Genomic DNA, 13,419 nt, shown 5'->3' on the forward strand with positions numbered 1-13,419 from the left:
GGCTATGGGCAGACACTTCTTGTTCGTTTCTTCTTGCCTCTTTGACAGCATTTTTCAAATCTAAGTAGCTAACCTACTGGGAGTTGGGAATGACATTAATTTAGGTTCTATCCATTTAGATCCCTGCAGGGTCTGTCTTGTGCTTCTTTTAATTTTGTGTCCCACTAGAGTAAAGAAAACAATAATAGTACCGTAGTTCACAGCACCAGTTGATCAGTTTTAGGAAATGAGTGGACAGAGTGATGTCCTTCTGTGCCTCAGAGCATGAGGTGTGAGTGAGCTACCATCTGTACTATCCTGGGTGGTTTCATTATAAGCACTCAGCACTATGCCACTGTTCTGTGGCAGGTCATATACTCAACAAAGATCAGTGTGCCCATACATCCGGCCTTTTATGACTGTGCTGACATAGCTGAGAATACACAAAGGATTGATTTGGGTTTTAGAGACTTCAGCCTATGGCTGCTTGGTCTCCTCTCTGTGGTTTGAGGTGCTAAAGATCATGGCTGTATAGGCCTACTTCCTAGAGCTGCTTACATTGAAGCAGAAACAGAGAACCAGGAAGGAGCTGGGACACTGGCATAGTTTTAGGGAATGCTCCCCTCCCCCAGTGACTTTGATCTAATCATGCCTCAATGATTGAACCCAGTAGCTGAGGACAAACTTTCAATGTGGACTTGTTTGGGATACCTTTATGTATAAAACATAACACCTAAGTGTCTCTTCTTGTTCATGAAGATTGAGTGCAATTTTTTACTTATTGTGGAAGAGTAGATTAAACTGAAGCATGTGTGAGATTTCAAAGAAAATTCTCAAAGAAATTTGCTAATTCGATTTTCCCCTATTTCTCAGTCTAATCAGTTCTCTACAAGTGATAGTTCTTACACAAAAAAAATCTCATGATTTTACCTTCTCGTCTACAAGCTTTCATTCGTTCTCATCACCACTGAACTGAAAGATCCCAAGTTTCTTAGCACTTCAGAGCTGTCCTTCCATCCACCTCCCTCTTTCTCTCCCCTTTTTCTTCCCTCCCTCTCCCCACTCTCTCTCCTTCATTTCTACCCTCCATTCTTTCCCTCTTCCTCTCCTCTACTTCATATATTCTTTCTATACCACTATTAGATCTCCTAAGTTCCTTTGTATTGATACATTGTCCTAAGGAGGCTTTTACTAAAGATTGTGACCACAGAAATATCAACATATTTGCAACAGAAGTTGTCACATATAGCAGCCCAATACAGGTGCTCCTGACTGCCAGATGTCCCCCTACTCCTGGTTTCTAGGGACCCAGGCTCTGTCTGACCAGTCTATCTTTGGGGCCTTTAATTTCTTCCCATTCAGCCCATAAAGGAGAGAAAGAAGAAAGAGAATTCACTAGATTATTTTCTACCCCCAACCTCAAAGTGAAACACTTCACTTTTGCTTACATGCTATTGAAGTGGTCTGGCCAGTGACAAGGCAGCAGAGAGATAGTCCGGCTGAGCAGCCACCTCCTACCAATGGTGTAGAATAGAGAGAGCTTAGATCCAGATACACTATCCACTGACTGTGATTCCCACTGCTACCCAGATGTGCAGCCCAGATCCTGCTCATTATCTCAGCGCTCATCAAGATAAGGACTGCTGTGAGCCTTCAGCTTTCCCTCCAGCTTCACACCATAGAGAGCTTGTCTCTCTAACCGTGTGCTTCCCAGACACCCTTGCACATGCCTACTGGGTTAGAGTTCTCTGAACATGGATCTTCAACTTAAACTCAAGCTCATCCAGTCCTGAAACTATGTATATGTATATGTATATGTACACATTCTTAGATCTATAGATATGTGGAATAAAATATTTAATGCAAAATATCTCACACAAAAAAATGAAATGCTGGGTAAGGTGGTTCACCCTGTAATCTCAGCACTTAAGAGACAGAGGCAGGAGGGTCAGGAATTCTAGGCCACCCGTGGGCTACATAGTGAGGCTGAGGCCAGCCTGGACTTCATGTGACTCTGTTTCAAAAACTAAAAAATTAAACAACATAGACAAAAAGAAAAGAAGAGAAATGTTCCTAGATTATAAAATCCACAAGCAAGGGGTAAAACCTCCGAAAATAGAGGTTCAAAGAGTAAAATCGGATTATTTCTCCCAAAACACATATGTGAACCCACGTTTTGAATCAAGGGCTGTTTCGGGTCTCTAAATAAAGCTCTTTTCTTCTCTGTCATTAATAAATTCATATTAAAAAGGTTTATAGTGCTCTTACACCCATGATTGTCCTAGTAGACTTTAGAAACTTAGAAGTCAAATATTGATCCCTTATACAAAGGGACTCTGTGTCAGGAAAATACATACAACTACAGGCAAGTAAAACTTTAACTGGTAATTGTGTTAAGAAAATGTACCTGGGTGCCTGGCAACAAGTATAGAATTTGGTAGCTGGAGAGGAAGCTGCTTGATCCAGTGACTTCTTGACATTACTAGGGAGCTAAAGTTCATCTTTACCTTGAACCTGCACCCTTGGACCAAATTCCCTTCTGGTTGGTCCCCAATACTGGCCATGAAAATCAGAGAAGCTATTGCTGTGTCATACCCTCAGGAAGAGAGCAAAGCCACCTTTCTCCTTGGGTCTGAAATATAAATGAATTCTGTCAGTGTGAAGGGGCGTCCCTGCAGAGCCCTCTCCTGGATAGCAGTCTATTCTATGTTGGCCACAGAACAAAGGTTCTCTTGAATACTTTGAATAGAAAGGGGAGGTGGATAAGGGAGAAGGAAAAAAAAACATTAAAATATGTTCCAAGTATTTAGTCAGTAATGTCCGTGACTTATTCCAACGACACATCCCAATGAGTAAGTATCTGTGAGTAAACAACTCTCAAACCAAGAAATGGCCCTGTGTTTTCTCATGTCACTTCTATAGGTTCCAAGTCAAACGTGTGCTTCAGTCAACTATGGGAGACGTAGGATGCTTTCTTCCAGTACAATCATGTGTTCTTTATTTTAGGCCTCATAATGGGACTAATTTTGCGATATGCCACAGCGCCGACTGATATTGATAGTGGAACTGTCTACAACTGTGGGAACTTGTTCTTCAGCCCATCAACTCTACTAGTCAACATCACCGACCAAGTTTATGAGTATAAGTACCAGAGAGAGATCAACCAGCACAATATCAGCCCCCACCAAGGCAACGCCATACTGGAGAAGGTAAGGGCCCTGTCAGCCCAGGCAGCTTCATCTTCCCTGAGCAATGGCATCATTTAGAAGCCTCTTTACATAGGTATACGCCTAAACACCAGTTGCTTTCACATTGTCACACTGGGGCACTTAGTTGACTATATAAACCCAGCTGTCAATATTTTTCATAACATTTGGGCAAAGATTTTAATATAATTTTCCAGCAAGCCAGGGCTGTATTTGCGTTGTATTAAAGATAAAAATCTTTCATCATTTTTCCTTTCTTGAGATGTACCCCAGTGTGCATATGGGTGCCTTTAGTGTTGCTGTACCTGCTACCTGTTGGTTATTTGATTCAAATCTCCTTAAGCCAAGGAGGAAACAGAGGAAGGAGAGCTTTCCCATGCTCTAGGATGGGTTCTGGATGCCAATAAAAGGCACTGCCTTCTGGCTGTTTATAAACACAATAACCTACAGTTCACCCGAGAGATCTTCACCATGGTGGCTTGGCTAAGGAATTTAAGTTAAATTTTGCAAATGATTCATATTTTAAAAACTAACTTCAGACTTGGATGTAGTTCAGTGATAGAACACTTGTCTGGGGTGTGTGAAGCTCTGGGCCCAATTCCCAGTCACATACACACACACACACACACACACACACACACACACCCCTCTTTAAGAGATGAGCATGTTTTTCCCAGTTTTCAGAGGTTAAAAAGAGGTAGGGGATGGATTTGGTTTTCTATTTCTCTTTTTCAATATGACTGATTTACAGTCTTTTTTCTTCATTGTCTTCTGCTAGTATATTTCTAGATTAATTATGTGAAAGGACTTCTTAGGGCTCAGCAAAGTCAAGTTATAATATTAAGCCAGATCGCACTTAGCTAGGAGAATAGCTTTGTGCACACAGCAAGGAAGCTAAATAATACCCTTCTGTAATAAATGGAGCAACTTCCAGGTCTTATGTTTCAAATGATCTCAGTCATGTGATTCTCTTTATCCATGGGGATAAATAGAAAATTATTTATCAAAAATAATTTTACATACTGTGTTAACAATACAGTATATTAATTTTAAAACACATTTCAGTTTTATTTGCTTACTTATTTTGAGCCAAGGTCTCCCCCTGCACCCTAATGTTCCAAGATTTCTCTATGTAGCCTAGGATACCTTGAACTCACAATCCACCCTAGCCTCCCGAGGACTAGTAGGCTCACTAGCATATAGCAGCACACCTGGGCAGTTTTACACTTGGCATTTCCGGGATATAAATTACTTCTCTCCTGTTCCCACCCAATTTTGTCTGTATTTCTACACAGCAGTACTCTAGACAGCTTGATTCTCCAAGGATGCCAGAATTATTTCTGTTGCCATAGCAATTTTGTTCTCTAACAATGACTGCCTGTAAATACCTGCCCAGGAATTTTGGTAGTGTGCTCTGATATAGTAATTTCTTTATCAGCAGCCACAACCAAGTGTTTGCTGTTGAAAACTTGGAGCAACAGATGAAAATATTTTTTCCAGTGGTCAGATTAAGGTGGTTTTAAATATTGCATAGCTCAAACATCTTCTACATAAACTTCTTAGTCATGAACCCTTGAGTCAGGGTCAGTATTTGGCATTTCTAGAGCCTAGGGTTTGTAGTCGGTGACTCTGTGCCCAGGGCAAATATTCTCCTCTCTGCTGGTGGAGAACAGGACATCTGCCAGAGTCCTTACTTTAAGAGATGACTTTAAGGGGACGGGAGCTTGCTCTTAAATAATTGGGAGTATAACTTACTTTATGTTTGTTGCTCATGTGACAATATGAGCAGACCCTATTGGGTATGTAGAAATGTAGAGCTGTTGGCTTCGCTTCCATTTGGGTTCTCTACTGCATGCATATGTTTATATCGATCGGTTACTTTGTTAGATGAAAAGAGACCCCCATAAAAGGATCCATTCATAGAAGGCTTATACAGAAGTTACATGGGTCACATGCTTTGTCATTTCTCCTAGGTCTACTTAAATTGCTATAGTCCCCAGTTTTCTTTTTAAAAAAATATTCTAGAGGCATATCTATTTTATTTTCTGAGTTTTGCTTTCATATATGTATGTGCACTACATGAATGCCTAGTGTTGCAGAGATCAGAAGGGGGGGGGGTAATATTCTCTGGAACTGGAGTTACTGATAGTTGTAAGCTTCCATAGAGGAGCAACAGCTGCCCTTAACTGCAGATAAATCCCCTTAGATCATTACAGTTTGTTTTTTAAATGCTACATAAAAACAGAAAATTGCACTATCAGTGGGGTACCATGTGATGTTTTCATATACATGTACATTGCATAATACACTTAAATAATGCTAAATATTCCCATCATCTCAAACATTTTCTATATCTTCATGACAGAAATAACCACAACCCTGTTTCTAGCTGATTAAACTGTGCAGTAGGTATGTTACTGCTATCTGTAACTATCCCATAGAAGGAGCCAAAGCACAACAGACATTCTTTTAAAAAACCTAACTATGTGGATAGGGATGCAGATGGGGATATGTTTGTGTATGTGAGCATAAGTGCCCTTGAAAGTTAAAGGTCACAGGAGCTAGATGCCCCTAAAGCTGGAGTTACGGCTGTGAGCCACCTGACATGGGTGCTAAGAACCAAACTCAGGTCTTCCAAAAGACCAGTAATGCTCTTAACCACTGAGTCACCGCCCCCCCAAACCCCCCACCCCAAGAAATTCTTAATCCTGTCTTACCTGTGGTGATCAGTGTTCATTGTCAGCTTCACAGAATTTGGAATCACCTAGGATATGAGCCTCTAGGCCAGTAGTTCTCAACTTGTGGGTTCCAACCTCATTGGCAAACTTCTATCTCAAAAAATATTTATACCATGATTCTAACAGCAGCAGAATTGCAATTCTGAAGTAGCAGCATGAAATGCTGATCAAAGTGATTTTAGGACTGGTGGGTGGGGGTTGCCATAACATGAGGAACTGTATTAAGGGGTCACATATAACCTGCATATAACCACTGCTTTATGCACACCCTGAGGGATGATTTCATCCTTGGGTATGACTCTGAGGGGTTGATGACATTAATTGAGGAGGGAAGATCTATTCTTCCTGGTCTTGGGTCCCAGACCATACAAAAGGAGAAAAAGGCAACTGAGCATCCATGCTGTCTGTTTCTTGACTGTGGACACAATGTAACCAGTTGTTCCTGCTGCCATGACCTCCCCACTGTGATGGACTGTCACTTTGAACTGTAGCCAGAATACATCACCTTTAAGCTACTCTCATTAGCATATTCTATCATAGTGACAGGAAGAGAAACTAAGTAGCTCTCACTGATCAACCTCCCCCTGTTGCTTTCTATCCCTCTACTCTCCGAAGTTTTTGGTAGGGCCTGTTCTATCCTCACCTCTATGAGGTCAACTCTTACTTTTAAGTGGAGAGACTGAGACATGTCTGTAGGATTGTTTTATTTTAAATGAGATTTTTATACCGAAAGCACCAGCTAATACTGCTTCCACTGTTCCCAGTGCTCTCACTGCTATTGACAAGGCAGGGCCACACTGCCAACATCTCTGCCATGCTTACTTCCTCCAACAACAGTGCTACACCGGTACTGAAACATCTGGATGCTTAGTACGTGTCAGGGTTAGTAAACCATGAGGCTGTTTTATTGATACATTCAACATCCCTTGGGAGAGATATAATACCCAAAGTTAGCAAGCTTTGCAGTCACAGCAATGATAGAGACCATGCCTCTATTGCCCAGTGTATCCTTAAAGCCTGCCATGGTGCTCATGCTAAATAAATACCTAGTGATCAAGTAAAGAAATGAATAATTGAATAAATCCAAATATTTACCAATATGTACATATCTGAAGAAAAATTGCAATGTTTGAAAGTTATCATCCTGGATTTGATAGAGTTGTGGTTTCTTGGATACTAAATGTTTTAAAACTGTTTTTATTGGTTATTTTATTTATTTATATTTGAAATGTTATCCCACCTTCGCAGTTTGCCCTTCACAAATCCCCTATCCCATCCCCCTCTCCCTGCTTCTATGAGGGGGCTCCCCCACCCACCCACCCACCCATTCCTGCCTCACCACCCTAATATTCCCCTACACTGGGGCATTGAGCCTTCACAGGACCAAGGACTTTTTTTTCCATTGATGCCAGATAAGGCAATCCTCTGCTACATATGTGGCTGGAGCCATGGGTCTCCCCATGTGTATTTTTTGATTGGTGGTTTAGTCCCTGGGAGTTTTAGAGGATCTGGTTGGTTGATATTGTTTTTCTTCCTATGGGGTTGCAAACCCCTTCAGCTCCTTCATTCCTTCCCCTAACTCCTCCATTGGGGACTCCGTACTCAGTCTGATGGTTGGCTGTGAGCATCCTCATCTGTATTGGTCAGGCTCTGGCAGAGCTTCTCAGGGGACAGCTATACCAGACTTCTGTCAGCATGCACTTCTTGGCATCAGCAATAGCGTCTGGGTTTGGGGTCTGCATATAGGATGGATCCCCAGGTAGGGCAGTCTCTGGTTGGCCTTTCCTTCAGAACCCCTTGTGTTGTGCATATGAAGATATAAAAATAATTTGTACCCACAGATATTATACAATGGGCCAGACTCTGGTGCTGGTGGGAAGAAGCTACATCAGGACTTAGCCCTTGATCCTGAGTCCTGACCACTAATACCACACACTGGCCAGGCTCTCCAAAGGGCTCATAAACAAGGGGCTGAGGCCCAACGAATTTTAGCTTCTCAGGCAGCAGGAGGTGGGAGGTTCTGGGAAGAGTTCAGGAGAAGTCCCACAGAGTCGGGCACTGAAGCCATCACAGAGCTCCTCTGGATCGCCTTCCTTCTTGGCGTGTGCTGAGTGAGTATTCAGCCTTGGTTTGTACACATTAGGACTTGATAGTCAGTTTTACTCGTAGAAGAATTGAGTTGAAGCCTAGATGGAATGCCAAGGATTTGGGGAGTCTGGAAGGAATTCCCATGTAGTGCCACCACCTCTTAGAAGGTTTTCAAAAAGCAGGTGCATTTCTGGGGTGGTTAGACCTTGGTGGTACTTGGAAACAGAGCACAGCTCTGTCCCTTCATGAACTCCTTCCAATAGGAAAGGATAAAGCTGGAAAATAGAGAACTATGGCATTTAGAGCAGCAGCAGTATACTGTGTGCTTCTTCTGAAGGTAGACTTCAGGAAGTACCATATGCTAAGCCCGTTCTCTTCATGCTCAACACAGGTAAAAATGTAGGATAGAAAAGAGTTATCTGCCAAGTGAAACCAGTGCTACCTATGCCATGAGAAAGGCGCACTCAAAGCAGCTGGCTGCTGCTGTCCTGTCCTGCACTGTAATGTTTGATTCTCAACACCATTTGCTAAAGTTCTTCTGTGGATCCAAAGTATCTTTAATTTTAACCTTTGGGGCCAATATTATTATGTTATGTTATATTATATTATATTATATTATATTATATTATATTATATTATGGCTTCACAAATGTGAATTTGTTCCAGATATTTAGGACTAAACAAACATTCTTCACTTTCATATAAATAGGAAGTTTAAATTTTTTCTTTTGAAGAGGAAATGGAAATTTGAAAAGTAAAAACAAATAAACAACCAGTAAAAACAACAAACAAACAACCTAAACATCAGGGGTGGGGACGTAGTTTGGTGATGAAGAGCTTGCCCATCATGTGAAAGCCCCAGATCTGACCCAAGCAACCAGCAACAACCCTTGTCTATTGCTAATGTTTCTTTCATTTATTCTCTGTCTTCAATGGACTGAGTCTCCACAATTACACTTCTGAAATAGACATAATTTCTAGGAGGGTACTTACTAGTAAGCCGGAGGAAAATAGTACCAGAATAACACCGTAATGCTAAAGTGCAGGTGCCAAAGGTTTGTATAGACCCCCAGGCACTCAGAAGTGCTGCTGTCCTGTGGTGGCAGGGCTGTCAGGGAGGCTTACAAGGAAGCATCCTGATGGACTCTAGATGCAACTGTGGGAGAGGATGGGGTGAGGGTGGGAAGACATCCCAGTCAGAGGGAGGGGCATGGTATACAAGTGAGAAAAGCAATAAATATCCCAGGAAACGAAGCATCTTCTATTTTTTGGATGTATGGAAGACCAGAAAACTGAGGGCAGATTCGACTATGGGAGCCACTGAACACCAGGTTGGCCTGTTCACGCTAGTCAGCAGAGAAGGGGGATGTTAACAAAGGCAAAGGCTTAGTTTGGCTGCAGCAGGCAGGAAATAAAGCAAAAGCAGAGACAGCACTTGGGTGGAAACCCAGGGGCAGGTGGAGAGGAAGGACAGGTGGGGGTCGGAAGGAGGGGAGGAGCTACTTGGTATTCCCCTGTGAGTTCATAGGAAAGGGGATGGGAAAAATGGAGAAGGAGTTGGATTATAGGGAAAACTCACAGTTTTAACACATCTCATCATGAATATGTTCATGTGTGTTCTAGCACGTTATATATTTACACTGCTGAGCTGCAAGGGCGGGTAGTGCATTGAACTGGGATGTCGGGTGGATCGAGTCCCATTTCAAAAGTTGTCAGCACTGTTAAATTTATCACTTCTACCCCCCATAAATCAGATGACTGCAGTGAACCGACAAAGGAAGCTCCTCCGTGAAAATTCTGCTAAGTCTCCACTTCCTGTTTGAAAAGTGACACTGTCAGTTGCTTAAGGGAAGTGGTTTGGGGTTCTGTATACTGCTGAGTAAAAAATGTGCTATTGTTTCAAAAAAAGGGAATCTGATCCCCTCCCAGTAGGTCACAGAGCTACTATGTGACTAAGACTTGTAAGAATGTTAAAAACAAACAAGCAAACAAGACTTACAGACACAGCTAACTATATGCCTTTAATTGGGCTCTTCCCTTTAAGGGAATCAGTTAATTAAGTCTGCTTTTCTCACTGTCCATATTTCCCTTTTGATTCTTACATGTTTATCTATCTTTGAGCCTTCCAGGCTTTTACCGTGTGACATTCTTGCACAGAGGCCAGGGCCAGAGCTCTTCTGGCAATAGGAACAGTTTGATCAGGCAAAGTCAGGAGATAAATATGTGCAGTTAACAGTGGGGCACTCTTGGGAAGGATACAGGAAGGCTGGGGGGACGATCTCCTCCTGTAAAGCTTTTCTAGACACGCTGGGAGGGAGAGCCCCAGGGTGATTAATCGCCATAAGGGCTTGGAGACGCTTTGGCAGGCTACTCACGGTGTAGTAGGTTTTATCCATCCTTCACATTCTACAGAAACAAGCTGCGGTGATTCCTGTCTCTCTATCTTGACCAGTCTTGGCATAAGAGGACCCCAGTGCAGCTCAAGCTTGCAGAGAGGACCCTGAGGCTGCCTGGACACTAAGGGGCTTTCATTTAACCCTTAGTTAAGAGAACACTTGTTATAAAGAAGGAAGTTTACTTACAAAATTTATAACTTGTAAATTGTAATAAAGAAGCAGTCCCACTGGGTTGGTCTGAGGTGAGGGCAGCAGATGGTATCACTTCACAGTGGCACAACGTTCAGGAAAAGATGGTCACATCTCAAACAGGAGCAGAGGGGTGGTGGGCATTCATTTGACCAGGCTTTCCTCTTCCCGTAACAGACATTTCTAAAGAACTTGAGGGGGTTGCATGAGCAGCACCCCAGAACCTAGAATCCACTGTTCCACTTTCCACAGGATCCACATTCTGTGGAAGTGACCCTGGGGAGCAACCTTCTCTCACAATGTGACCATACCCAAGCCATAGCAGTAAACACAAACTCAGTAAAATGCCCCATGCACCTACTTCAATCCTATTTGTTTACAAATTCCATGCAAACAATGCCATACATTATAACACATATATAAAAGTAAAAAATTTCAAGGATTAGCCGAAAGCAAAATATGAAATCTCTTCTCCTTTCTACTACTCTGTAGAGCATGGGACACCTCACTTTAAGGATCAGCAATGCCACTTATTTTATGAGAACTGTTGTTACCTTAACCAGTTCTGTCTTGGTCCATTCCAGGCCTTGGCAATGGAACATAAGCAGATAACCATATACGATAACATAAATGGAGGTAAACTTAACTCATCGTTCTGAAGGTTGGAAACCAAAGCTCAAGGCACCCACCTAGTGTGAGCTCCTCCTACAGTGTCAGCATGAAAGCCATCAAGAGGTAGAAGCAGGAGGAAGGGATAAGGGACCACAACTCATCCATCTTCCTGGAACACACTTGTTAGGGTTTGAATCTAGAACGGTCCCTCAGAGGGTCACCTTTGGAGTATATAGTCCCTAACTCCTGTCTATCCTGAAGGCTGAGGAGACTTTATGAAGGCAGGGCCTGGCGTGTGGAAATGGTCCAATCCTAGACTGCTTTTTAACTGCATCTTCATGTGCACACACTCTGCTACATCCCATCCATGCCTTCCACTCCATGATGGGGTGAAACCTCTTAGCAGCCACAGTGGAAGCCTCTTCTCTTAGGAGGCTATTGTAACATAGATATAGAAAACAACCAGTGCAACGCTCTATAGTAATCCACTCCTGAGAACAAAGCCAATCCATTCTTCAGGCCAAGCCCTCATGGTCCAAGGTCTCTTAAAGGCCCCACCTAGCCATGCAGTTGTATTGGGAATTAAATTTCTAACTCAAAACTCTGGCTGACATGGGTGACATATGAAAACCAGAGCAACTTTTTCAGAAGTTCTTTTGAAATCTATGGTATGGTGTGGAGACAGAGTCGGGGGATCTTGGCCTGGTATGGGATGTTCTTAGGAGCAGATAAACCTTTGGGGAATACAAAATCAAGTTCTTTTGTGTCACAAGCACACAGTCTCAGGCCCACTGTTCATTCTCCCCTTATATTTAGTAGTCTTATAAGTTTTAATCTGTGATGCTTTGGTTAATGTCCCTCATCTCCAAACTTGCAAAGCCTCCAGGAAGTCAGGGCCTAGGTCTGCTTTCTGTCACACCATGCTCCCAGTGTCTGTCACACGGTGGATACTCTGTAGATCTTGCTTTCTGTCACTCCATGCTCCCAGTGGCTGTCACATGGTGGATACTCTGTAGATCTTGCTTTCTGTCACACCATGCTCCCAGTGTCTGTCACACGGTGGATACTCTGTAGATCTTGCTTTCTGTCACACCATGCTCCCAGTGTCTGTCACATGGTGGATACTCTGTAGATCTTGGCCCATGAATAGATGGTGCAGGAAGGTATCTGTCAGTTTCTGTCTGAGTGGTTATCTGTCGCTGCCACAGTGTGCTGTCTTAACTGCTGACTATTTTTGTAATGAAAGTGTGACATAGGTTTATCCTCGGGGTAAAACACACAAGCTCCGAAAGGGGTTTTGCTACTCAAAGGATTGGACAAGTCTCTCCTCTGAACATTCTGACAGGTAAATGGGAGGCAGAGAGGTTGATGAGAAGGTGGAGAATAGGGTAGACCCTGAAGGAGCAGGGGAGGAAGGAGGCTACCCATTACAGGCTGAGCCCCCGTAGATGAAGTTGAAAATGGATCTTTCACCCACCAACTCTGCTTTTGGTTTGCTCCTTCAAAAGCACAAAACTGACAGAGCTGCACTGTCACCATGGCCGGTCCCCAGGGAGCACTTACATAAAGCTCTGTCCCATGGCACTCACCACTGTCCTCCACAGGCCACCTGCGAGCTCCTCAGCAGCTGGGGTAGCAGACACAGAGCCGGCCGAACTGAAGGACGCTGGTCAGGCAGCTGGCTCGTCTTAAGCTGGGACAGAAGGGACACTCTACTGCTCCTTGCATATAATTTTCTTTTCTGGGAAAATTATTATGATTCTGATTATTATTACTACTATTGGTATTGGGATAGCACCCAGAGGCTCATTCATGCTAAGCAAGTGTTCTGCCCCTGAGCTCCATCCTGGTGCCTCTCAGGTCATTTCTTATCACAAGGCCCACTAGGCCCTGATGGATGCAGTTCTGCCTCAGGCCGAGCTTGATACCACAAGTCAGGTTAATCTTGCCTTCCTTTCTGCCTGTTGTTATTGAGCTCCCAGAGAAGCAGAGGCCCAAGCAGAGGCAACGTTTGGTGATCAGGGCATCAGTGCCTCGGGATTGCACTTCTGATGGCTGAGAGTAGAAGGATGTGAGAGGGGAAACAGGCTGAGGATTTGGTTTGTCTCCTTTGGAAGCTGTGATTCTGCAATGAGCAGGGACTCATGGCCAGCCTCACCTCAACCATGCAGCCCCACCCCTAAAGGACCAAACTGTTGTGGAAAATACTTA

General features: G+C 43.3%; 1 protein-coding gene across 2 annotated transcripts in view; it reads left to right on the plus strand.

Annotated features, from left to right (window-relative positions):
- Slc9a9 (solute carrier family 9 (sodium/hydrogen exchanger), member 9) overlaps window positions 1-13,419 on the plus strand; it is a 560,897-nt gene that overhangs the window by 12,513 nt on the left and 534,965 nt on the right. For both annotated transcript variants that reach the window (XR_003947936.1, NM_177909.5), the window contains exon 2: window positions 2,986-3,188. Coding sequence is in view for 1 of the 2 variants with exons in the window: in NM_177909.5 (NP_808577.3) it covers window positions 2,986-3,188 (203 nt within the window). In the remaining variant the exon portion in view is untranslated. The remainder of the gene's footprint in view (window positions 1-2,985; window positions 3,189-13,419) is intronic.

The sequence above is a fragment of the Mus musculus genome, chromosome 9 (assembly GCF_000001635.26).
Source record: "Mus musculus strain C57BL/6J chromosome 9, GRCm38.p6 C57BL/6J".
Lineage (NCBI taxonomy): Eukaryota > Metazoa > Chordata > Mammalia > Rodentia > Muridae > Mus > Mus musculus.